Genomic DNA, 25,593 nt, shown 5'->3' with positions numbered 1-25,593 from the left:
TCTACATCTTTAGTTTTAAATATCGACTTAATGAGCTCTAGAAATATGTTTAGCACCCCCGTTTGGCGAAAAAGGGGAACAACAAGTAAAATTGACCAAATAAATTATTTTTTACAGTACCTAACTTTGTACATGTGGTTGTCTAACAAATATTAAATCTACTCTATGCCCTTTGGAAAGTGTTTTTTTTTTTTTTTTTTTTTTTTTTGCCCTGAGAGGGTATTTATTTCTATGTAATCTTCCATGATACATGCTATATATTTCCATGTCAACTCAATAAACTGCTACTTTCTGATCCTTTCCAATTCTGGTTGCACACTACAGTGAACTGTAGAATATTTTTTTCTCTTTTGAGGAATGAGTTTGAGCCGGAAAAAAAGAGCAACCAATTCTATACATCAGCCATTACAAGACTAAAAAGGAGAATTTGGTCGATTTTTTTTCCTATATGGACCAAAAGCTCTGAACCCTGTTACAGAAAAGACAGAGGAAAGATTTATAAACATAAATTATTTTAATACAAGACATAACAGCAAAGAGGTATTTTTTTAACAATGAAAAACCTCATAATTTTGTTACAATCAGAAAGTTTATCAAGTGATGCATAAAAACTTTTATATGCATTAAAAGTGGAACACCACTGACACACCCAGAAAAAGTTTGAAAATATTTAACAAATCAAAACCATTTGTAGTTGATAGGGCTCTGCTGAGAAGAATGAAAAGGCATACCGCAGTAATAAATGGAGAGAAGTGAACACTTTCACAACCATCATGATTAAAGTTTACACTGGCAGCAGTAGCAGAAACTTACCAGTCTCTGAAAATCTTTAGGAATAACCAATTAAAAAATGAAAAAAAAAAGGCACAAAACAACAGAACGACACCACAATGACAGGGGAATCAGGCTAAACGTGCCTCTGCCAAAAGATGCTAGAGAAAAAAAATGAAAGAAGATCATATTCATAAACACAATTTTTTTAAACTGCTTAAAACCATTATTTTTTTAGATTTATAAATAATTGCAATCACCTTCATGGTAAAATAAGAAGCTGAGTATTTTCATCTGAACCAGCCAGATGGCATGTGCAAATTATAACAAACATAAATCCACTATTTTAAATGTCTTGAAGAATCCTTAAGCCTTTTATCATATTTTTTGGTTTTAATAAATACAATAAGACCAAGAGATAATGCTAACTTTTAGAACTAATGTAAAATAAGGTACTTTTCTTATTTCAAACAAAAAATGGAGACTTCCAAGGACATTTCTTATTTATCCACCACAACAGCTATTTTATGAAAAACTCAATAAAGTAAACAAATTATTGCAACATGGTGCTGTTTTACATACATATCATTAGCTCTGAAGAAAAGAAAGATTTAGTTTTAAAATGACCTCAGGAAAACAATCACTTTCTTAAAGTGAGGATAAAAATAGAAGATGAAGTCCTGCAAATAAAGGCTTAATTATAAGTGTTGCACCTATAGACTTAATTAAAGTCTTACTCTAAAAAGACAACACATGGGGACAAAATGTTTGACAAAAAAATGGCAAACATTATAACTGATTGATTGGGAAGACTAAAGTGGTGGGAAAAATAGGAAAAAAATATATACTGGCAAAATCCCACTGAATGATAGTTAACGATGCCCGGATTCTTCTAAAAACACTGTTAAATACAGCTTTTTTTCTGGTCCTGCACCAATTATCTGCACCAAGCATCTATTAATATCATTACCTTCTGCATTAACTAAGAAAATCTCAATAATAAAACAACCCATCTCTTCGAAATGTGTCTGTGCAAACAGTTAGTGCATATGGATGTGTTTCGTGTATGTCAGGCCACCCTGAGGCCTAACGGAACAACACCTGTAGAAAATATTGCAAAATTCTGAAAAAAGAAGGAATCTGTACCATTCTCGTGTCCAACATGTTATAAGATCTGACCACACACAGAGGTGGATGTGTTTTACTACATGTTGCTATGCTACACATTGAGGCCACCTTGTTGAAACCAATAAAAGGTCACAAGGACTTTCCAGCAGTGTCAGCTTACAGTAAACCTGCTCTGGCAGCAAACAGCAAACGGCTTTAGGAGCTCCTTAGCAACCCCTGACTGCAAATGCAAACTGCAATAATTGAGAAACAACTCTTCTAATCATCTATTTTTCATACAAGATATTTGACATGACTGTATTGCATTAGCAGTTTGGTTTGGCTCAATTAAAACCTCTATGTGTTTTCTGACAGCATATAGGTGCTCCAAAACACTCAAGCTTTAAGACATACTTAGGACATTAAGACATATTGTTGTAAAGATAAAATACAATTTGTTGCACAAGTATTTAAAACAAAAAAAGTAAATACTTCTTACTTTTTACTGTAATACCCCAGAATATATATTTTCCCCACATTTTCCTTCCTTTTCCTTCCGGTCCAGGCGGTGTTTTGTGTGTAATCCAGACTGATTCATCTCCCTCTGATGTTCAGTAATAAATCTTTGCAGCTCTTACTGTTGCCTAAAAAGTCATCAGGGAGTTTCTAAGCCACAACTGAAGAGTTTTAGATCAAATCAATCTGTACAGACATGAAAGTGTTCACCTTTTTCGTTTCACTCCTGTCTCTGGAGATCTGCCTTCCAAACTGAAGCAGTCAATTAATATTGACTCCAAAAGGTGCTTTAAAAGTTCCAGCTGTATCTGAAATCATTCCTACAGTTTACTGAAGATGGCAGAAGGAACTGCCGCATAAGGAAACTCCAACGGTTCATTTTTGTGGTTGGGTTCCTTTGCTAGGATCCCGGAGCAAACCAGTGCTGCAGCTGACTCATGCCGCGGTGTATCTGGCGAATGTAGAAGTCGGCGTTACTGGTGAAGTCCTGGCAGACTGAGGAGTGGGTATCACCGAGAGCACAGTACAGGGCAGTGCCTCCCACACTGATCACCACGGTCACCAGGCAGAGAAGGAAGAGAAGCAGGCAGGAATCCCCACCGCCAAGATCTGCAGAGAGAAGGAAACAAGCTGTTACACAGAAAATGGAATGAGCATTTATTTAGAATATGCAATCCGGTTGGCTCCTGAGCAGAACACCTCGTAAACAAAGGTGTCATCTCAGCCAGATGTTCCAAATCACCTCAGCTGTCCGCTCTTGATGTGCAGAAGCAGCGGCTCTGTTTCTGTCAAATGTATGAAGCCCTTATCTTGCCATTAAGAAGGTTTTGGCTGCTCTAGAAGGAAGGTCTTTTCAACTGCATGAACCTGCAATTCTCCTCTTTTCTTCTCAGTTCACAGACCATGGAAACAGGCGACGGCAAGAATGTAGAACAGCCAGAAAATTGAGAGTCTTGACATTTGAATCAACCGTCCTTTCGGTACAAGATCCTGAAGCAGAGCCCAAACGACTGCAAATGTTAAAACTGATCAGTCTTTTCCTGTCTGAGAACCATGGCCTCAAACTTAGACGAACTGATTCTGAACCCTTACATGACCCTTCCAGAGAAAGCTGGAGAACACAGATCGAAGAAGATGGATAACTAGAACAACATGGATCTGCAAAAAGCAAAGATAGAATCCCAAATACACCAAAACTGGAATCTGTCCATGCCTCAGCTGCGGCAAAAGTAACTCCGTCCATGAAGGTTCTGAGCAGAATCCATGACAAAAGGACAGCATACTGTCAGAGAAGAAGAAACTGAACGGCTCAGAAGACCTCCCAAAGCACATGCCCAGAGGCACTGTTGATTGGCTTCTACAAATATATATAACGGATGTCCAAAAGATACGATGACCCCTTAGAAAGTAGAAACCTTGAAGACGGAACAGGAATCTAAGGCTCAACTATCGGGATGACTTGTACTCTAGCATAGATTGCACTAACAAAATTGAGGAGTGTGTTACCTCTAGACTTTCCTTATAAAGATTGAATCTCCCTAAAGTTTGATAATGCAGATACTGCTCCTGATGACCTCAGGCCTTGGTCAAGAACAGAAGAACTCTGCTTTATGTGTTCTTGAAATAATCTAAACCCTGTCCGATCCTACACCAAGTCAAGCTCTGCAGGACTCTCAGCAAAGTTCTCATTATTGATAGAAAACAGCTTTTACTGCCTGAGGCTCCTGACAGTTTGCAGGAAAATTCACTGAACCAGATGACTGCGTGGCCTCGCTTGTTTTCACTAGTTCAAGGGAAACTAAAAAATAAATCTGGACATCTGCTCCATAATGATGCAATTTTCTTAGTTTTGAGTTTACAAGGCTGAGATAAGCACATACCATTATCATAGCTGTCATCAGGAACTTTGAAGCGAACACGTCTTTGAGCAAAGCCTTTCTTGGGTACAGGTTCCGAGCGGTTTGGGGTGTTGACGGCATCCGTGTTAACTCGTTTCTTCAATATAGAAACCAGGCCAGAAGCAGGGGAGATCTGTCCATCAAAACCAACAAAAAGGGTCACACAGTATATGCACACATACAAGCAGGAGCACAAATCCTGTTCACACCATCAAAACCAATTTAGTCCCAGTCTTCACACACTGACAAAAATACAAACAGAATCCACTTTGTTGCATCTCCGTTTTACATTTCATTTAGCAAAGTCAATTTTATTTTACTTTTACAATTGGTCGCAAAGTTGGGTTCGGGCAGGGGTCTGCAACCTTTAATGCTTGGCCATTTTATCCAGTTTCTTACTGACCCAGCAAGTGTTGCAAGTCCTGCTTCACTGTTAAAAAAAGACACTTTATTAATGATTTTGTGTCTATAAAGCTGTTCATTTATTAAATGTAGCTTTTTAAATATTCACAACAAACAAATTACAAGAATGTTAATTTTTCATATAACAGTTTCAGTTATTTTACTTTTGACGGCAGCCCAAAAGTTCCCTTTAAAAATATGATACAGCCTGTGCAAAAAAAAAAAAAGGTCCTTCAGCTGCAATAGAGCACAAACATCCACTTTCTCCACAGAGCTAGCGGTAATCAGCTAAAGGCTTTTATTTTATACGCACATCCATCTTTGCAAAAGTTTGGATGTTTTTTGTTTTTGTGCGCAAAATGAAGATGCGCTGCTGAGGCCGGCTCTCGGCTGACGCCATGAAATAAGCGGCACCCACATGGAGCGAAAGGCCGTGCCTCAGAGATCCAGTCAACTTACTTCTGGGTAGGAAAATGAGCTGCGAAAATAGTTCATATATTTCATAGGAAACTTGTTCTTTAGTGTGCGACTTGAACCGCTTAAATTGAATACATAGCTGAGTAAAATCGTCTAATGTGTTGCATCTTTTGCTTTTATGAAGTTTGGTTAGACTTTAAAGAAACTCCTGAAAGCAGATGCAAATTCAGATTTTTTAGAGCATTAATATAACTTTTTTATTTACATAAAGTTTATCATACCTCTTCAACAGTGATGAGTTTTGCCATATAATCCAGTGAGGGCGCTTCTCTGAAAAGATCAGCTTGATCCAACTCGTATTCCTCCTCGTCTTCTTCAAGCTGCTCCTGCATCTTCATCAGGGTCTCTTGATAGGATTGTGCTTCCTTGTGCAGAGTGGTTTCTGAGCTTTCCTGCCGCAAAATTGGACAAGAGTTTATAGTAAATAGTCTGCTTTCTTCTGTACGACTGTGACAGTGTTCGGATTAAAATGTTTTGGTCTAATTTGGTTTGGTTCAAATAAACTGATTTCAAGCACACATGTACCTGCGAGTCATGATGGTGTTTCTCCTGAGCTAAAGCAACCTGGCGTAGCGGCTCCACCTCGGCCCCACTGGCCAGAGTCTCCACTAGTAGAGTTGGTAGAGCTGTCAGACAAAAGCTGGCTTCCTCCTGCTTCTCCGTCCATTCATCTTCTGCTCCCCCATCTTCCAGCTCCAAAGCCTCTGCTGCCTCCTCCACACCGCAGTCTTCCTCCTCTGCTCCCCCCGTTTCCTCCTTTTCCCGTCCTGGATGTGAATCCTCTCCCTGCTGCTCTGCAGGCTTGGACTGATCCATCCCTCCAGCTGTAGAGGGGTGCAGCACATTTTCCATCACTGAAACTGAGCACCGTGCCCCTTCTGCCTCCCCTCTCCTTCTGCCATCATCTCGTTTGTCAGCCAGCAGAGATTTATGGAAATATGCCTCCGTACTATAATTCTTTAGTGGGGTTTTACTCTTCTCTGACATTTTAGGAGAATTGAAAGCGTCAGCTGAAGTGTAAAAGTGCAATAGGAGACGTCAACCCTCAGATTAACCTCCTCTTTAACCTGATGTGCTACATAAAAGACTGCAGATGAGAACGGTCCAGTCAACCTGTAACCTTGATATGGGATAATACCAGCTATTAACCCAAACTGAACCAAACCATCACACAAATTTTTAAAAAAGCTAACAACAAAACCTGTCAACCAGGCCACAGTCCACTCATAAACCCATTCAGTTTAACATCTTTACAATCAGGAACACACATTTTTAAGTGAGGACTTGTTTTGTAAAGCAAGAAGAAAGTTTTATTGAGACATTTTATCACTTAAACCTAATGATTTCAGTTTCATTTCTGACATCCAAACATAAAAATATACATACAAGAATGCACGTTTTAGTTAGAACAAGTTTTGAAAACGTATCGTCTGTTATCCTTCAAACCTTTTAGACAACATTTCACTGAATATAAAACATAATATCAACACAACTCAGTTGGAAGAACTATACCATTTATAATGTTGAGTTTTGGTTCAAAAGGATATTCCACTTCAAATCCCAAACATCAGACCTTTAAGTCTACTTTGTCTGAACTTTATCTGATAATTAAATCAAATTAAACTGCCTTCTACTAAAGACGGGTAAAGTGACCAGTACAGTTTAAAAAGTCATAAGTTTGAAAAGATCTTCTAATACATATTGCTGGTTGGTCTAAACTTCACCTAATCAAAGGTGTATTTCACAAAGAGTATGTCTAGGAGTAGGTAATGAGGTTTTTAGCAATACTCTAGCTGATTTTAAATTCTTCACATTGATATCAATCAAAATTATGAAATCTTAACAATTATTTTAGCCACTCACCAGACATAGATAGCAGCTGTACACCACCTCCTTCCATCTCAGGCTTCATAAAATCCACAGATGCACACTACACACATAAGAATCATCCGTCACAAAACCATGATTACATGCACCACATTGCACAAATTTCTGAAGGACAAAAAAAAAAGAAAGTGTAACATGAACACATTCAATTGAAAATGCACAAGGAACATGTCAATAAGGCATTTGAAAGCCACATGTAACATGATAACTTTCATCGCTATATACATATACAAACAGAGAAATAGCAAATACCCTACCTCAGCATCTCCTGTCCTTGGCCTGTGCACAGAAGAGAATGTGATAGAATTAGAACTGAATGTCTCCTCTTAGTTTTAGTAAATGAAGAGGCAAAAGATGGGTGACCCTTCTCTGCTCTCCAAACTAAGAATAGCCCACACACACTTCCTTTGGATGTGTGTGTATCCACATATAACCCAAGTTACAGAGATCTAAACTCTATCACAAGTACAAATAAATAAAAGTATGGATTAGTGTGGAGTCAGTCTCCTAAAATGTCACCTTTAATGTCATCAATGTAGTTCTCCAAAGTCCCACACGTGAATCTCTGGGTGTGTTTCTGTGTGTGTATGAGTTCAGGCTAGTGAAACCTTAGGCAGTGTAGTGGCTCAAGTATCTAAAAATGCAAGAGCAGCAGTCGCTAAAGACCATATGTTTTAGCCATCACTGCTCATCACATAATGAAATGTCCACAGACTAAGCCAAGGAGATCACACCCACACACAATTGTTGTCGACAAAGAGGTAACAGAAAAATTCCAGTCAATAATCTCAATAGAAATGAATGAGTGTTATGCTAAACAGCACTCTGATAGAGGACTTTCTTTATTTTTTTTTCCCCTCCAAAGAAAAAAATACATATCAGGACTACAGATGTTTAACCCCTTGACACCTACTGACGCAAATATGCATCAAAACACTTTCGCTCCAAAATTACCTTCACTTTGCATCTACATGAAAACAAAAACATGAGTGATATTTTTTCATAGCTGGAAATATTTTCAGGCATTTAAGGGTTAAGGATGAATGTGAGTAGCTGCTACAAAAACCATGAACTGCTCCAGGTGATACGCCATCTATAGATTTCGCACAAACTAACAAATTAATAAAATAAAATAAGACAACTAAATTCCTTTTTGGGAAGCAGTAAAAAAAAAATCCGCATGCAAACTGACCGATTGTGAGTCTGGCAGATACTTTTCAGCGAATCCAAATGATGGGTTGTAAGGTGAGAGGTCATCTTGCTACACCGACTTTCTTTGATGAAGAAGCAGAATAAAAAAAAAAGGGTTAAATACAAATCATTAAAAATGTAAAAAGAAAAAACAAAATTCAGATTTATTTAAGCTATAATTGCTGAGATCAGGCGCTAATAGAAATGCCGTTCAATTTTTGTTGTGGGTTTGTGCGTCCACGGAGTGTGCGATGTGTGTTACCCCACTGCTCTTGAAGTGCACCGAGGTTGTCCAATAGTCGCTGGTGATACAGTCTCTCTAGCTGGATGAAGCATAGCGCTCGCTGGTCTGAGAGCAAACAGTCAAGATAAAAACAACATGCAGAGTTTACTTTAGACCTAACGCTTCACGTTTTCAACCCCTGCACTTCTACAGCAACGTAAGCAAACTATAATAAAAAGAAAAAACAAGAAGAAAGAGCAGATAGAAGAAACAGAACAAAAGGCAAAAGACAATAGGGGATAATGCAGTCTCATGTTTATGGAGAAGTGCAACCAAAATACAATCCTTCTTTGACAAGCATCAAAGCTTTTCCTCACCAACTCTATACATGCGTGACCTACAGTGCCGCTCAGCTAGCTTTCCATTTCCCACAGTCCTTCTCTATACACTTTCCTGATCCCTTTGATGGGTTTTTCTGTTGAATAGAAACCATATGGTATATTTTTATAGCAAGCCTGTCACCTAAAATTTTGATCTGACCACATTGTGTCTGATACAAAGAGAATTAGAGTTTTGACACTGAGAGACGCACATTCTGAGGACAAATGACAAAATGGGAGGGGATCAAACACCCAGAGAGACCTACAAGTGACAAGGATACAGTCTTCCTGAAGAACAAAGGCCTCTGCGATCTGCAGAAAACAGACAGAAAATAAAACCTGTCATGACGTGAAGTGGAATTTTCATCGGAAATCACGAAAGCAACTGGTTTAACCTAGAAAACGGAAACAATTCATCGTCTTCAATATATCACAAAACTTATTTCTATATTGCTATAAAACATGTAAACACATCATAAAGGTAATTCCAACAAAGTAAGGAAACAAGCAGAAGACATAATATGACATGTAAGCTGTTAGATAAGCCACAAGGGGGAAAGAAGAGACATGAAGAGTAAGTGGAAAGACACAGTAAGAGATACTTTACCTCTGACTTCAGCAAGTGTAGAGCTAAGAACAAGGCAAGTATGTGTGTGTGTTACAGAGAGCAGAAAAGAGAGGAGGAGGAGGAGAAAAGGAGAACACACAGAGCTTTTGCATGCCTAATGAAGTGAGGACCGGGACAAGAAAGGAGGCTTTTCTTGTCTTTAGTGCTACAGTTACAAGCTGGGATGGGAAAAGCAAAAGAAATGAAGCAAAAGAAACCGTTCCAGTTTTAATTTAAACGTGTGGTGTTTGCATTAACAGCCCCCTTAGAAATAAGTCAAACATTCTTACTCCGTTGACAGATTTTCTTTAAAAACATATTTAAGAAAAAAGAACAAAAAAAATAGTAGTAATCTCCCAATGGGATAAGAAAAATAGTCTTGCCATGAATTCTTACTTTTGGAAGAAAAACATTCTAGTCGCTGACATGTTTTCTAAAGATTATTTTGCTATTGAAAAATGTTCTTAATGAGATAATTTTTCATGCAAGACAGAAAATAGGACAGTTTTTCGTGAAAAAAGAGCCTTTTTACTTTCTAAAAATTCAGTTTTCAAAAGGGATTTCCAGATTCACAAGGTATTTCTATGAGAAAAACTTCCCTCTATTGTGGACCTTCTTACACTAGCAGCAAATTTAGTGACTTACTTATTGCAGACATTTTATATATTCACTCACAGGTGAGCTACAAAGCTGAAAGCTATTGGAAACTTTAACATTTGAGATATGAAATTGGTTATTACACCATCAAACTTTCACTGTGGTGAAGTTTTGTGGTCTCTCATACTTTAGATACAACACACCAATAAAATGTGTGCTGTCCTACAAATGAGCACTGTAAAAGTGTGTTAACTGAGCAGACCTGTGGCCATGCGTTCATTTTCCAGTTTGTTCAGACAAACTGGTATTCTGTATCTTTTAACATCTAAAAAACAATGTCTCTTCTTTTTACAACAGCATTTAGCTGTAAAGTAGATAAAGATGAACGTTGTACATTTACCCATAAAAACAAATTATGCTTGAGAGAGAAAAACATTTCAATGCACATGAACACGTCAAACCACATTCTAAACATGTCCGGAAAAAAATGACAGAAAGGGTATGGGTGCTATAAGCTGAACTGTTTATCCAACAAACAGAAACAATGTACAGACAACCCTTTACTGCTGCACACTTTAGAAAAGGGAAAGGATAATAGGCCAAGCTGACGTTTCTTTCCCCACCCAATCAGAGCAACTTTATGACTGAGTAGAGAAACGACAAGATCACAAAGTGATAAAAACTTTACATGCAGAAGACTGATGTGCATAAAAATGTGAAAATCTTTAGAAAAATACTGTCTCTTTATTATTTGATGCATTTTTTTACTTCTTACTTTTATGAAATGTAAAAAAAAACTATATTGTTTTAGATGTACAACGGCCAGAAGAAGCAAAATCTTTGACCTCTCCGTAAAGTAGCAAAGATTTTTTAAATCTTCCTGAGATCACAGTAAATACTAACCAGTGACACCACTGAGAATATTAATGAAGGTAAGTTTTCTTGTGAAACACACTTTAAAGCTGTTTCCAGTCACATACACACCTGTTTAACTGGAAGTTCCCACAGGCCAGGTGAGCCAGCTGAAGGGATTTATCATCGAAATCAAAGTGACAGGAGCGTTCACACACACCTCAAAGTACACAAGTTCAATCATGCAAGTCAGAAGAAGCCAGAACCACTTAGGAGTCTGCACTTTTTAAATGTAGATGCAGGAAGCACCCATGCCTTTGGTTATTAGCTGCCAGTCTGATTACGAGTCTGGTGGAATAAGAAGTAATGCAGAAAAACAGTAAAGAAATATGTAATGAAATAAATATAAAAAGGATAGAAGGATGAAAACACATTGAAACAGAAGTTGTGTTTTCTACAGTGGGGACAAGCAAAAGTGGTTAAGGCTCAGACTTTAAGATAATGCTGATAAAATACCTGATGAAGGTAGTGTGGAAGGCGGGCGTCATCACCTCTTTGCACCAAGTCTTCAAGAGACTCCAACAGAGCAGGCCCACCTGCATAGGTGGGGACTGGAGTAAAAGTACTCAGTTCTTGGTTTGATGATACAGGTGAGTTGGTGAAAGTGAGCTCTCGATCAGCTGATTCAGGCTTTGCGGTGAAGAGACAGGGTTCTACTGTTGCCCTCCCAGGGGTGGAAGCAGCAGTGGAAGCGTTGAGCCTTGTTAGTGCAGCCAGTGTCTCTGCAGATGAGAGCCCAGGTGGAATGGAAGAGCCTCTGCTAACAGCAGGCTCACAGTTGGAGATGAGGTCCATGGATGAGGTCATCGGTTGTATGGATACGGTTTTTGTTATCCTGTCAGAGGCGTCTGTATGTCCTGCTGAGCTGCTTGACCATGTGTGTGAGGCAGGGTTTTGGAAGGTTGCATCTGCAGTCCCTGCGGTGGAGTAATGGTCATGAGGAGAGGCAGTCATCCCTCTTAAAGAGATTTCCGATCCAGTGCTGGAGACAGAAGAGTCGGCTTCCACATCACTCCGGCCTGTTTCCAAAGTGCTGATGGAAAGTACGTTTTCTGAAGTGGCTGCGATGACCGGAGAGGTCGGTTCTGGACTGGTACCAGGACTAAAAGGATATGGAGTATCCAGCAGACTGCCTACAAAAAACAAAAAAAAAAGAATGGCAGCACTTAGCAGATGTAGAATAAACGAGGAAAAGAAAATGAGTGAATGTGATGATTGTGTCAAGCCAAAGACAACCTGCTCACTGCATTTTTTCTTTTTTTATAGGAGAACTCACGGGGTGTGCTACTTCCAAATATCTGTAGCTGTGTGCATATAAATGTGACAAAACTGGAAACCCCAGATCTTGTCCTGAGACACAGCAAGTCTCTGCAACTAATAAACTATCAATGCATTAAGTAGATCTAAAACTAAGTTTTTCTTCTTTTTAAGTTGATAGACAATACACTAATGTTTAGCATGAAGTGCACATAAAACAACAAAATATTTCAATAGTTTGGATCTATCAGGACACTAACACTCACAATGTTAGCACAACGGTGCCTCATTTATTCCAAAAAATAACCTGCAATAGGTGAAATCTGCGAAGCAGGATTACAGATCTTTCAAGGCTGTATAATAGCCCCTCATTACACACTTTTGTGCACTTTTATCAGACACACATTAACATTCTCACACTTCTCTGGTTTAAACTCTCAAAGAACAAAAATGAAAATCTGCTTGTGATTAAATATTTATGTAGATTTGGTGAATTGAATGTCTCATGTACAGAAGACACGGCAATCTAGCCACAGGGGTTGCAAGCCAGTAACTTCTGTGCCGGTCCCAAGCCCGGATAAATAGAGAGGGTTGCGTCAGGAAGGGCATCCGGCGTAAAAATTGCCAAAATAACCATGCGAATCATCCACAACACTTTAGACATACCGGATCGGTCGAGGCCCGGGTTAACAACGACCGCCACCGATGCTGTTAACCTACAGGGTGTCGGTGGAAATTTGACTACTGTTGGTGGAAGAAAGAGGGGAGGCAGAAGGGTCCGTGGCCAGAGAGAGAAGGGGAAAGGCAGGAACATAGGTTTGAGAATAGGGACTCTTAACGTTGGCACAATGACAGGGAAAGGCAGAGAGCTGGCAGACATGATGGAGAGAAGGAAGGTAGATGTACTGTGTGTGCAGGAGACAAGGTGGAAGGGCAGCAAGGCACGTAGTATTGGAGGAGGATACAAACTGTTCTATCATGGTGTTGATAGGAAGAGAAACGGGGTAGGAGTGATTCTGAAGGGGGAGTTTGTGAACAGTGTTCTAGAGGTGAAAAGAGTCTCAGACAGGATGATGAGCCTAAAGTTAGAAATTGAAGGGGTGATGGTGAATGTAGTCAGTGGGTATGCGCCACAGGTTGGCTGTGAGTTAGAAGTGAAGGAGAGATTCTGGAGTGAGTTGGATGAGGTCATAGAGAGTTTTCCCAGAGGAGAGAGAGTTGTTATTGGAGCAGACTTTAATGGGCATGTTGGTGAGGGCAACAGAGGTGATGAGGAGGTGATGGGCAGGTTTGGTGTGAAGGAAAGGAATCTGGAGGGACAGATGGTGGTGGACTTTGCGAAGAGGATGGAAATGGCTGTAGTCAACACTTACTTCCAGAAGAGAGAGGAACATAGAGTGACATACAGAAGTGGAGGTAGGAGTACTCAGGTGGACTACATCCTATGTAGACGAGGTCATTTGAGAGAGGTTAATGACTGCAAAGTGGTGGTAGGAGAGAGTGTAGCCAGACAGCACCGCATGGTGGTGTGTAAAATGACTCTGGAGGTCAGGAAGAAGAAGAGAGGGAAAACAGAAAAGAAGACCAAGTGGTGGAAGCTACAGAATGAAGAAACTTGTGAGGAATTTAGGCAGAAGTTGAGGCAGGTCCTGGGTGGTCAGGATGAGCTTCCAGAGGACTGGGAAACTACAGCAGAGATTATCAGGGAAACAGGTAGGAAGGTGCTAGGTGTGTCATCTGGAAAGAGGAAAGACGGTAAAGAGACTTGGTGGTGGAATGAGAAAGTACAGGAATGCGTCCAGAGGAAGAGGTTGGCTAAAAGGAAGTGGGATGTAGAAAGGACTGAGGAAGGTAGACAGGAGTACAAGGAAGCGCAGCGTAGAGTGAAGAGAGAGGTGGCAAAGGCCAAACAGAAAGCTTACGATGAGCTATATGACAGGTTAGACACAAAGGAAGGAGAGAAGGACTTGTACAGACTAGCCAGACAGAGAGACAGAGATGGGAAGGACGTGCAACAGATAAGGGTGATTAAGGACAGAGATGGAAAGGTGCTAACAACCCAGGAGAGTGTACAGAAAAGATGGAAGGAGTATTTTGAGGAGCTGATGAACGAGGAAAATGACAGGGAAAGAAGGGAGGAAGATGTGGTTGTTGTGGAGCAGGAAGTAGCAGAGATTGGAAAGGATGAGGTTAGGAAGGCTCTGAAAAGGATGAAGAGCGGAAAGGCCGTTGGTCCTGATGACGTACCTGTGGAGGTATGGAAGTGCCTAGGAGAGACAGCAGTGGAATTTCTAACAAGGTTGTTCAATAGGATTTTAGAGAGTGAGAAGATGCCTGAGGAATGGAGGAGAAGCGTTCTGGTCCCGATCTTTAAGAACAAGGGTGACATGCAGAACTGCAGCAACTATAGAGGAATAAAGTTGATGAGCCACACAATGAAGCTGTGGGAAAGAGTAGTGGAAGCCAGGCTTAGGAAGAAGGTGGAGATTTGTGAGCAGCAGTATGGTTTCATGCCCCGTAAGAGCACCACTGATGCCATTTTTGCTTTGAGAATGTTGATGGAAAAGTACAGAGAAGGTCAGAAGGAGCTGCATTGTGTGTTCGTAGATTTAGAGAAGGCGTATGACAGGGTGCCGAGGGAGGAGCTGTGGTACTGTATGAGGTCGTCTGGAGTGGCAGAGAAGTATGTCAAAGTAGTTCAGGACATGTATGAGAGAAGTATGACGGTGGTGAGATGTGCTGTAGGTCAGACAGAGGAGTTCAAGGTGGAGGTGGGACTACACCAAGGATCAGCTTTGAGTCCTTTTTTGTTTGCTATGCTGATGGACAGGCTGACAGACGAGGTAAGACAGGAATCTCCCTGGACAATGATGTTTGCGGATGACATTGTAATTTGCAGTGAGAGTAGAGAGCAGGTGGACGAACAGCTAGAGAGGTGGAGGTTTGCTCTGGAAAGAAGAGGTATGAAGGTCAGTCGTAGTAAGACAGAATACATGTGTCTGAACGAGAGGGATCAAGGTAGAAGCGTTAGGTTACAGGGGGCTGAGGTGAAGAAGGTGCAGGAGTTTAAGTACTTGGGGTCAACAGTTCAGTGTGATGGGGATTGTGGAAAAGAGGTGAAGAGGCGAGTGCAGGCAGGTTGGAGCGGTTGGAGGAAAGTGTCAGGAGTGTTGTGTGACAGAAAAGTGCCAGCAAGACTCAAAGGAAAGGTGTACAAGACAGTGGTGAGACCAGCTCTGCTCTATGGGTTAGAGACGGTAGCAGTGAGACAGAGACAAGAGGCTGAGATGGAGGTAGCAGAGATGAAGATGTTGAGGTTCTCCTTAGGAGTGACCAGGTTAGACAGGATAAGGAACGAGTACATCAGAGGGACGGCTCATGTTGCCTGTGTTAGCGACAAAGTCAGAGAAGCCAGACTGAGATGGTTTGGACATGTTCAGAGGAGGGATAGTGGATATATTGGTAGAAGGATGTTGGAGATGGAGCTGCCTGGCCGGAGGGCAAGAGGACGGCCAAAGAGGAGATATATGGATGTCTTAACAGAGGACATGAAGTTGGCTAATGTTAGGATAGAAGATGTTCATGATAGAGTGAGGTGGAAAAGGATGATTCGCTGTGGCGACCCCTGATGGGAAAAGCCGAAAGAGAAAGAAGATGTACAGAAGACACGGCATGGAGGAGGTTGATTGACAGGGTCTATGGCCAATCAGGATGCACAACACATTGTACTGGTAAAAAAAAAGCGTGCAGAGATGCACAGAACAAATCTGTGAAACAGCAAGAACGTGGGAAGGAAATCACAAATGCAAATGAAAATAAGAAGGCATTTTCACAACAAATTGGTTAAAAAAACAGCTGAGCCTCATTAAGATGTTTTGCTGTCCCCTTGTGGTCAACAGGAGTACTACGCATAGCTGAATGCACAGGACATCTGTAAAAGTACTGCATCAATTTGAGTTGAATGTGATTTGTTTGTGTTCCTCACCAGTTTCTGAAAATGAAGAATCGGTCATGGGAGTATCAGGAGACTGACAGCGAATCAGAGAAGCCGATTCCTCAGATTCCTCCTCCTCCTCTTCTTCCTTCATCGCTTCATCTGTATCTTCTCCCTCATCATATTTCTTTGCAGCGTATTCCTCCTTTTCCTCCATCTCGTTGTTGTTAAGAGAGGCCTGCTGAATAAAGCCACATGTTCTCCCCTCCATGTTATGTGAATCAGAGGGACTCTGACTGTGTGCGAGTGTGCTTGTTTCATTGAGGTTTTGAGTTTGGACATGGAGTTCTTCGGAATGCAGTAAATTATCACAGAGGCCAACTTCGCCTATTTGGGTTTGGGACATTACACTGTTCACCCTCTCAAACTGACCTAAGAATAAAAGAGAAAAAAGACTAAATAATCTCAAGTAAGAATAAAACTGGTACAGGGAGAAATAAAAAAACAAAAAAAGAGCTCAAATCCTTCATAGCTGTAAGTTAAGACGACAGCAAAAACAATCATTTTTAAATGACAGAAAGCCACATTAATCTGTCAACTCTTATTGCACTTTTATGCTATATCTAAACTCCTACTTTACAAAGGAAATGTCAAATTTGAAGTACTTAACACCACTGAAATAATTAGAACCATTGTTATCACTTACTACCATTATCCATTGGCTTCAACAACCTGGGAGTCAATGCCAGTGGTCAAGAGGCCCTTCGACAAGCCTGCAGAAGTGGGAGAAATAAAGGTCAACTAAGGTGAAAAATGTTTAAAAAAACGAAATGAATGAAACTGAACTGAATGAAAATAAATGAAACAAGAGCACCACAACTTTTTAGCTTTCTGTATTACAGCCGTAAAGACGAATACTTCTAATTTTAAAATTACATGGCAACAATCAAGATAATTTTGTTACATTTTTATAATCAGTTAAAAACAACATCTAAGTATGTTATAAATGCTTGTTCTAAATCTAAACTTACAGAACTGTAATGCCAGAGTTTGTTGTAACTGTTCATTTTTTACAGCTAACTTTAACTATCAAAAGTAACTGATTACTGTTACTGGTTACTATGTAGTACTGCTGATTTACAAGCCAAATGGCATTTTCATTTAGAAAAATTTTGTAATAAAGATTCCAACTTGATTGTTTTTTTGTGATGACAAAAATGAGGTAGGTTTTGTAAAATTATGAAACTGGTATTAAAATAGGTATTCCAAAGTTTTTATTTAAAAATGTAGTCACATTTTAGCCCAAACTAAGCTAGGAGTGTTCTACTTATTAAACTGTGTATTATTTATGCATTACGATCATGTTTCATAAGATGATAAAAACCAAAGACAAATGATAATCCATAACAAGAGAAGAACCAGAACTGGTTTCTGGTTTGCACACTTTCTTACAACATCAGGGACGTTGCAGCCTTATTTGTGTTCAAAATGGACTCGACTAAAGACAAACAGCCACAACCAGAACAACCACTTTGAGGTTGAAAGCCTTAACCCACTGGTGACAATACGGCTGAGTGTTTTTGTCTATACACGGTGTTTGTGGTAAAGTTAATAACCCAGTAAGACCTAAAAAACTATAAACTGGTGTGACCGTTCAGGTTTGATGATTTAAGGGATTTTTAGTTTGAAAATATCAAATGACGCTCAAAGCCCATTATATGTTTGAAGCTGTTGTTTAAACTTACGACTGGGTTTGACAAACCTATTAGTTTACTGAATCTAATCAATTGTGGTTTGCAGTAATATATATTCAGATTATTTCTCAAATATCCAATTTAAAATAATTTTGTTTGGTTATGAAAATGTATTTTCACATAATAATTGATTTAAACTTAACAGTAGTGAAACTACAATAGGTCACATACTGATTCTGTACATGAAACATAGAGAAAAGGTTTTTTGTATTAAAAAATATTTTTCAAATAGTATTCAGGGACATAAAAAATGTATAATAAAAGGTAGATAGTGTTTTGTTTTGTTTTTTTAATCACAGCTTTAACTTTACTATTCAAAAGTACATGACATATCTGTGCCAGTATCGGTATCTGCCAATATTTGCATATTTCGAGTTTATCTGTATCGGCTTAATATTAAAAAATCTACGGAAATTCTTCTGACTGTTTTCAGAAACAGTTCATGCTTGAAATGTATACTTGTTCCTAATAGATTGGGAAGCTTATGTTTACAGTTATAGTCAGTATTTTACTTTTTTTTATTTAAATGTTATTTTTGACAGGGCTAGATGTTGTTCCAAATAGATCCCAGGCAATTGTGTTTTACGTCCAATATTCAATAAACATTGATATAAATATATCTGAAAGCATTCAGACCAAAGTTTTAAAGTGATACTTGTTCCTATGAGATCCTTTGCTGTATGTTAAAAAATATAGAGTACCATGTGATTGTCCAGTAAAAGAAAAGTTGTGAATTTATAATAAAGAAACAAAACGGAATTCTAAACTTTATGTTACTGTAGACACTTAAGTATCAGTATCAGCAAATATCTGCTATTGGCCACAGTTGCAGGGAAAATATCGGTTATTGGTATCGGCCAGAAACAATTATATCGGCCCATCCCTACCAATAATCCAGGTATGTATATCCTTTATTGGTTAAGTACAGACCATACAGGAAATGAAAAAGAGACATAGAAGCAAAGGCGCAGTAGATCTTCTCCTACCTGTCAAGTAATTTGACTCCACTAAAACAATTAGGAAATCCGAGAAAAAAAAGTCCTAAATGGTTTAATGGAACTAAATAAAGCACAGAGACAAAGAGGTCCTGGCTTCCTGCACAGATATATTCCTTTTTGCTCCTTTACATCATGTTAAAAGAGGAAATAAGAATAAGACACACAAAAAAACCACAGATTTATCTGTTTCTATAACAGGGCTCATGTGCTTTGTAGATTTTAACCAGCAAAATGAAATAAAAGCATGACTAGTCTACACTTCATTTTCTGTTCTACAGAACTTCTACCTATCAGTTCCTCTCCCACAGAGCCATCCGTCCATCCTCTCCTCTTTGTGTGTAAAACCCGCTCCACATGGGTCATGAATAATAGAAACAGAGAAACTAATTCTGACAGATACATTAAAAACACAAGTGGAAAGAGCAGCAAAGCAAAGCCTGTGAGGCTGCCGCAGGCTTGAGAACAAAAAACAAAACAAAAAACTGACAAACGCGGAAGGATAACAGACAGTCTGACATAAACACACACGCAATGTTCTGTATAAGATTTTCTGAAGTCCAGTGAACACACCCCGATGATCATTTAAAGGTGGAGACTGTTGCTGCTGGCTCCAGTTCAACACAGCAAGTCTCAGCAACGCACTGTTATATTAGCGATTAATGATCCCCCCGTGACCTAAACAAAGCCGAAAACAACATATGTTGTTGTGTTTTTGTAAGGTCTAAAACACCCCAACCATCTGTCAATAAACACAAACGTGACAACAACCTGTCAACAAAAAATACTGCATAATAAGAAAGAACGTGACCTGCTGGTACAGCCGTCAATCTCACCTGACGTAGCCGTATCTGATCTCTCTGACAGTTAGTTACTAATCGACTACAAAATTCTGCGCTGAACGTTTTTTAGTCACTATTTCTTCGTTGCTGCATTTTGGGTTTGAAAAACAGCTCGACAGTCAGTCTCACCAAAGAGGAGTTAATGACTGACTTCACTTTCAGTGGTCAAACAATCGCTAACAACACGGCGAAAGCTTGAGGCTGCGAAATGCTAACATGCTAGCATAAACTAGCGCAAAGAAAGGGTGTATAGTAATCTGAAAACCGAAGGTAAACCATACGTGTATATTTGTTCTAAAAACAAACAAAGACATGCTGTTTGGTTTGTCTGAGAATGGGACGGAAATGTTGTATTTATAATTACTTACGATTAAAAGGAATCGCCGAAGAACGGAGCATCAGTCACCTTACCGGAGATGTTGAGGTCTACACTAAATGTGAACGTTTTTTTTCTCTTCTGCTGTCATTGGGCCTCAAAATAGAGCTGCCCCAAACGGCACTTTGTCGCCATCTAACGTTTATTCAGTGGTACTACATGTGTTATTTCCGTTTTACAAAAGCTGCTACTTGTGATCCAGACAAGAAAACTATTTTAAGCTCAGAAAACCTGAGTGCTTGAGGTATTTTCGGAGCTATTCAAACATTAACCTTCCACATTCTACCAAATAAAAACATTCACCTAAATTCAAATTGTAATTAATTCCTCATCTCCATATGTTTAAAAAAAATCTTATTTATTGTGTTTTAAATTAAACATGCAATTTACAATGAATAAATCATGACATGTCACACAGATAAGCTTCAACATATACAACATATTTATTAAAAATGTACAAAACTTGATTTTATACAGTGAAAAGCTTCCCTGTGTTGTTTTTCATCAGTTGGGTGCAGCACACAACTGTTTTTATGAAAAATATAAATGGCTTTGTTATGGATACATAACTTCATGCAAAACTATTGCATTTAATCCTTTAGGACTACACAGCTTTGTACATTGTTTTTCTGTGTATTAAATGAATGTCACTTTCTGTAAATGATTTTGAATGTTTTTATAGTTTCTTCAAGCACTTTCTCCTTTAATTTTATGAAAAGTGACTTATAATTAGGTTTGAGTTGATGAATTGGTGTAACAAATGTGTTTTCTAGTAATATCATGAATATGGTTAAATTTGTTTTGAAGCAATCTTCTGTCATAGTTTCTTTGCAATCATTACTTTCTTCACACGAGTATATTCAGTGTTGAACACCACCTGCTGTGTCTCTGTAAAGAACCCAATGATAATGACCGGTTGCATTTGCATTTCAGGCCCATCCCTCCCTCTGTGTGTTTTCCAAGATCTCTTCATAAAGCCAGCTTTGTGTGAACTCTTGGCTCTTGTCCATCAGCTGGAACAGTCGCAGGTATTCCTCAGGGTATACATGTCCTGTCAGAATGTCTTCTGGCAAGCCCATCTCTGATAACAGCCTGCTTCCACTATCAGGTGACCAAAGACTGGAGGAAAAAAATGTACAACTTGTCAGCTGGAGCAGCCTGCAATTTACGCATTTATAACTTTCATTAAGCTGCAAACAGCATGGGAGTGGCTTACTTGAGCCTGTCGATGAGTTTGACTTTCCTCTTTGCTAAACATTGCTTGATCATCATCAATAGAGTAGAAGCATTAGAGGGAGTGAGGCCTTTGGAGAACAGGTCAGCCCGTGGACGCAGACGCACCAGACACAAGTAATCATTTGGAAGCTGGAAGGAGGGAGAAAGGAGACAAACCATGAAGTCAACCTGACAAACATAGTTGGCATTCATGCTGTTGGGCCTGCTCTCATTCTTACCATGCCCTTAGAGGCTGGGACACCTTGTTTTGATGAAACCACAAATGACTCCCAGGGCTCCTGGACAGACAGAAGAGGAGATAAGGAACCATTCATATTCAGCTCCTTTACTTTTTCTTCTTGTTGTCATCAAACTCAATTGCAAATTAAAAGCTTTTAGAATTTATTCAGTAAATGATTCTGTTCAATGTTTTTCATACGCTCCAGTCAGCAATGATGGATCTGAAAGAATACGCATTTATTAAGCAGAAAATCTGACATGCAAGTGCTGAAAGCCACAGCAGCAGACGGTGGAGACAAATCTGGTTAGTTTTATCTCCTCATTTACAAGAGGCTCCTTCTCAGTCCTAGTTTAGACCAGTGTGAGGAGTGATTTCAGTGGTCACAAAAATTAAACACTTATTTTAGAAAGCCTCGCTCCTCAGATAAACCAAAATGCCATTCTCAAAGGCTGCCAAACTTTTACGGTGTTGTCGCTTGGAGGCGTTATGGTTCTGTGGTTAAGTTCTGAGTAAACTTATGCACGCAAATAAGACACACTACTACAACTAGCAATGAGGAGAAAGGCTTGTTTCAGACTAAAGATTTTAACCGAAACCTATTACTTTTGATAAATAAACAATCTTATAGTCATTTCCTCTTTTTTTTAAATGTGTGAATAGCCAAAATTCTAGATATTTACCTCAAACAGTGAAAATATTTACCGATGTGATTCTGCTTTTTTTTTAAACATGAGGAAAGGCATCATGAATGTTTTTTAAATGTCATTTGGTGGGTGTCAAAACATTATAAACAATCTACAGTGCATGTCAAGCAGTCATTTCTATGTGCCTAAATCCAAACAAACCCCAATTCAATGTACCTTGTGCAGAAGTTCGATGTCACAGGCCATCTGCCAGAGGACGCCAAATGCTCTGTAGTACCTCATCTCACCAGGCTGTGCCACAAGTTTCTGATGACAAAAATGACGGATAAATTATTTTTCACAGCTGAATTATCAACATTATTGCACGCACCAATGACAGAACTGATTTGAATGGTTAAAGGCAGATTAATTTTAAAAAAGCAACAGGTAAATAGCTGTATTCTTCTCCTAAATGCGATGATCCTAATGAGATGTTTTACCTTGTATTCCCTTTCGCTAATGAAAAGGTTAAGTTCTATTCTTCCATATCTGTAAACAGAGAGCCGCTCAAACAAAGCGTAAGCCATCTTGAGGAGCATTCCACGTTCATTTCGCTGAGGCAGGATTCCCACCACCTTCACTGGGATGTCTAAAGAAAACATGCAAGCAAATGAATGAACAAAACTCACTGTAAAAGTATAAATCTTTATCTTACAATATGAGAAGACATAGATGCTGCAAGGTGCACATTTTATACACAACAAAGACATGTTTTTTCAGTGCTTTTTTAAGCTGTTATCTTGACAGTTTAATGAGGATTCCTGTAAAAATTCATCACAAAAGTATCTTAAATTCTGCTTATGGTCTAAATTCATAGCATTGCTAATGTGCTCTGGGAGAAGATAGTGGGATTTCTGTTTGTGATCAAAGGCTCAGTTGTTAGACAAAAGGTTCCTTGTGTGTGTTGTTTGTGTGTGTGTGCGAGAGAGAACTGGCAAAAAGCTGGCATCTTTGGTTTGTGGCATTATAAATGTGCATCGGTTTTCCTCACCATCTGTCCAGCCGGCCTCTGACATTCCCAGATCAGTGAACAGCTTATCGGTGAACATAGTGGGTGGCTTTACATTTCCACTGCCAATTGGGTCTAATTTAAAGTAGTCACAATAAACGACCTCCAGCTGCCCATCAAGATGTCCCTCCAGCTCCTACAACAAAGAACCAACATTTGTACTTTTACTTCAATCAGCTAATATCAATTGAAAATAAAAACATTATAAAAATATGTCAAATATAACTGTGATGACAAGGAGTCAGGGGGCATTAAAAAGGTCACCAAATGCCCTGAGACATTAGTATTACATGTAGATCATGTAGAAAAGATCGATCTCCTTCAAGGACCACAACCCGCTGAGCTCCAGCATTTAATAGTGTTCTTGTCAACACTCCAGGACCTAAAGCAGGAACACACAAGTAGTCATAAACATTTCAAAAAGAGAACATTTTGTAGAAACAAACTTGCACTAAGCTGTTTAAAACATGTTTAAGTAAAAATTCCTTACAGCCCACACACCAACACATACCTGGGTTACATTCGAAGATAACAGATTTGGTATCTAGTGGATCAGGTGCCACATGGCGTGCAACAACATTAGCCAGATCTGGATTAACTATGAAGTGCCTTCTTTTTTTGCAAGCCTGAGCACGTCGTATGTTCTCCTCTACTTTTCCAAGATCCAGGTAGTCAAACCGAGATAGTGGTCGAAACTGCCCCTGTAATGACAAAAGAAAGCATCAAAATTTAAAATAAATTATTAGGGCTTGTGGGAAACGAAAACAGCCATTTTTTTGTTATTTCTATTGAGAAAATGTATATAGTTGGTCTGTATTTGTCAATGTAGTCTGAGACAACAATAAATTCCAAGAAAAGATATGCAAAACATGTTGGTATAATCAGGCATCTGAGATCCAGTCAAAACAGACATCTACAGGGGTGGAAATTATTTTGAAATAAGACAGAGACAGTCCGATTACAAAGCAGGAGACCATAATCATAGATCATCTGTCAGTGTTTTCTACTGCAGATCAAACACAACCAAAAGGCATATAGCTGTTTCTTGAACAATGAAACACTTATTTGTTCAAACCAAGAGTTGCTATTATTTCTTTTCTCCTTAAACCTGCCTCTACTTTGTTTGGGAGGCCATTAGACTCAGTCTCTCTCCAGAATTAAACACGGAACATGGGGAAAGTCATCATGGCTATTTTGTAAATGTCATCCTGTGGGTGTCATTACAACATTGTAACCATTATAATAATACTGCAGTGCATACCAAGCATTACTGTAAACATATTACCTTAACAGCAGCGGCAGACAGGTTTCTGTAAGTTAGAGATGGAGAGGGGGGTGTCCTGTCTGACCGAGGCTGTTGGGAGCCTGCGGCAAGTGACAGTCGACCAGGACCTAATGGGTCCAGGCTGTATGCCCTTCTATGTAGCAAAGGAGCCCCATGAACACAGATAGAAGAACTTGCTGGGGCCAAAACCGCTTGTCCTAAACAAGATCTACTTCTAATGATGTGGCAGCAAGAGGAGCGCATCATCCGCTCCAAGACTCCACAAAGGTGAGAGGACATGGTCGAAGAGGCCATGCAGCTTCCACGCTGTCGGGGAGAGTGGGAGGCTTGGAGAACACAAAGAAGACACTGCATGAAGAAAACAATAACAAGAAGAAAATTTAAATTACTTAGCTGGACACGTTTCTAAGAAAAATACAATAAAAAGTAGAGAGCTCTATATTCTGTTTTATGCTTAAAAAATACATGGGTTAATTCTTCCTCATAGCTAAGCTTCATGTGACTAAAATAGTTTATGGAAAAGTTTAACAATGGTATTTTTTCCATATACCATACAAGAAAGCAATTAAACAAAACAAAAAACCTTCAATGTCTATTTAGCAACTGGATATGCAAAGGGATGTGCTTATTTAATAATTATTTAATTCCGAATTTTAGCTTACATTAAAAAAATAGTTTTTGAATTTTAACTACAATAGTGAAGAAAATAAATAGTAATAACGACGCATTCATTTATTAACAAACTACTAGTAGTAATGTTGTTAGCTTTCTGATTAGCATGATCTACGTCACCTGACCTAAACACTTAATTTATCGGAGAAACACAAACATACCTCACAGAAGAATATCCTAATTTTCTGAATGGAAAAGAATTGCTGCTTTAAAATCGGCTCTTATGTCGGAGGTGGCTGGTAAAACTCGGTGACATTGAGCACGCCGCATCCTGACCCTTCTTAGATGTTTTTGCAACACTCACGTGGTGCCTGCGCAGGAAATTGACGTCATGGACATACGACTGCTATGAGGACCAATCA

General features: G+C 39.2%; 2 protein-coding genes across 3 annotated transcripts; both read right to left on the bottom strand.

Annotated features, from left to right (window-relative positions):
* Positions 1-495: 495 nt before the first annotated feature.
* Positions 496-20,247, bottom strand: cnst (consortin, connexin sorting protein). The gene is made up of 13 exons (XM_023953550.1): positions 20,119-20,247; positions 16,866-16,932; positions 16,211-16,591; positions 11,425-12,101; positions 9,134-9,164; positions 8,512-8,598; positions 8,251-8,332; positions 7,316-7,337; positions 7,035-7,101; positions 5,697-5,995; positions 5,393-5,563; positions 4,275-4,425; positions 496-3,003 (listed from the first exon to the last, which is right to left on the bottom strand). The coding sequence occupies exons 2-13, from the start codon at positions 16,876-16,878 to the stop codon at positions 2,795-2,797; spliced, it is 2,190 nt and encodes a 729-aa protein (XP_023809318.1). The 5' UTR covers positions 16,879-16,932; positions 20,119-20,247; the 3' UTR covers positions 496-2,794.
* Positions 20,248-20,545: 298 nt separating this feature from the next.
* On the bottom strand, positions 20,546-25,550 carry tfb2m (transcription factor B2, mitochondrial). 2 transcript variants are annotated; one of them, XM_004067263.4, is made up of 10 exons: positions 25,393-25,550; positions 24,560-24,907; positions 23,786-23,975; positions 23,565-23,656; positions 23,257-23,410; positions 22,706-22,854; positions 22,443-22,532; positions 21,581-21,640; positions 21,343-21,491; positions 20,546-21,245 (listed from the first exon to the last, which is right to left on the bottom strand). In XM_004067263.4, exons 2-10 carry the CDS (start codon positions 24,851-24,853, stop codon positions 21,056-21,058), a joined length of 1,368 nt encoding a protein of 455 aa, XP_004067311.1. In that variant the 5' UTR covers positions 24,854-24,907; positions 25,393-25,550; the 3' UTR covers positions 20,546-21,055. The 2 variants fall into 2 exon arrangements, with proteins under 2 accessions (XP_004067311.1, XP_020555269.1); XM_020699610.2 differs by having other exon boundaries at positions 24,560-24,885.
* Positions 25,551-25,593: the final 43 nt, after the last annotated feature.

Source organism: Oryzias latipes, chromosome 3 (genome assembly GCF_002234675.1).
Source record: "Oryzias latipes chromosome 3, ASM223467v1".
Lineage (NCBI taxonomy): Eukaryota > Metazoa > Chordata > Actinopteri > Beloniformes > Adrianichthyidae > Oryzias > Oryzias latipes.
Note: the sequence above shows the minus strand (reverse complement) of the source record. Positions and strands in the feature narration are given on the sequence as shown.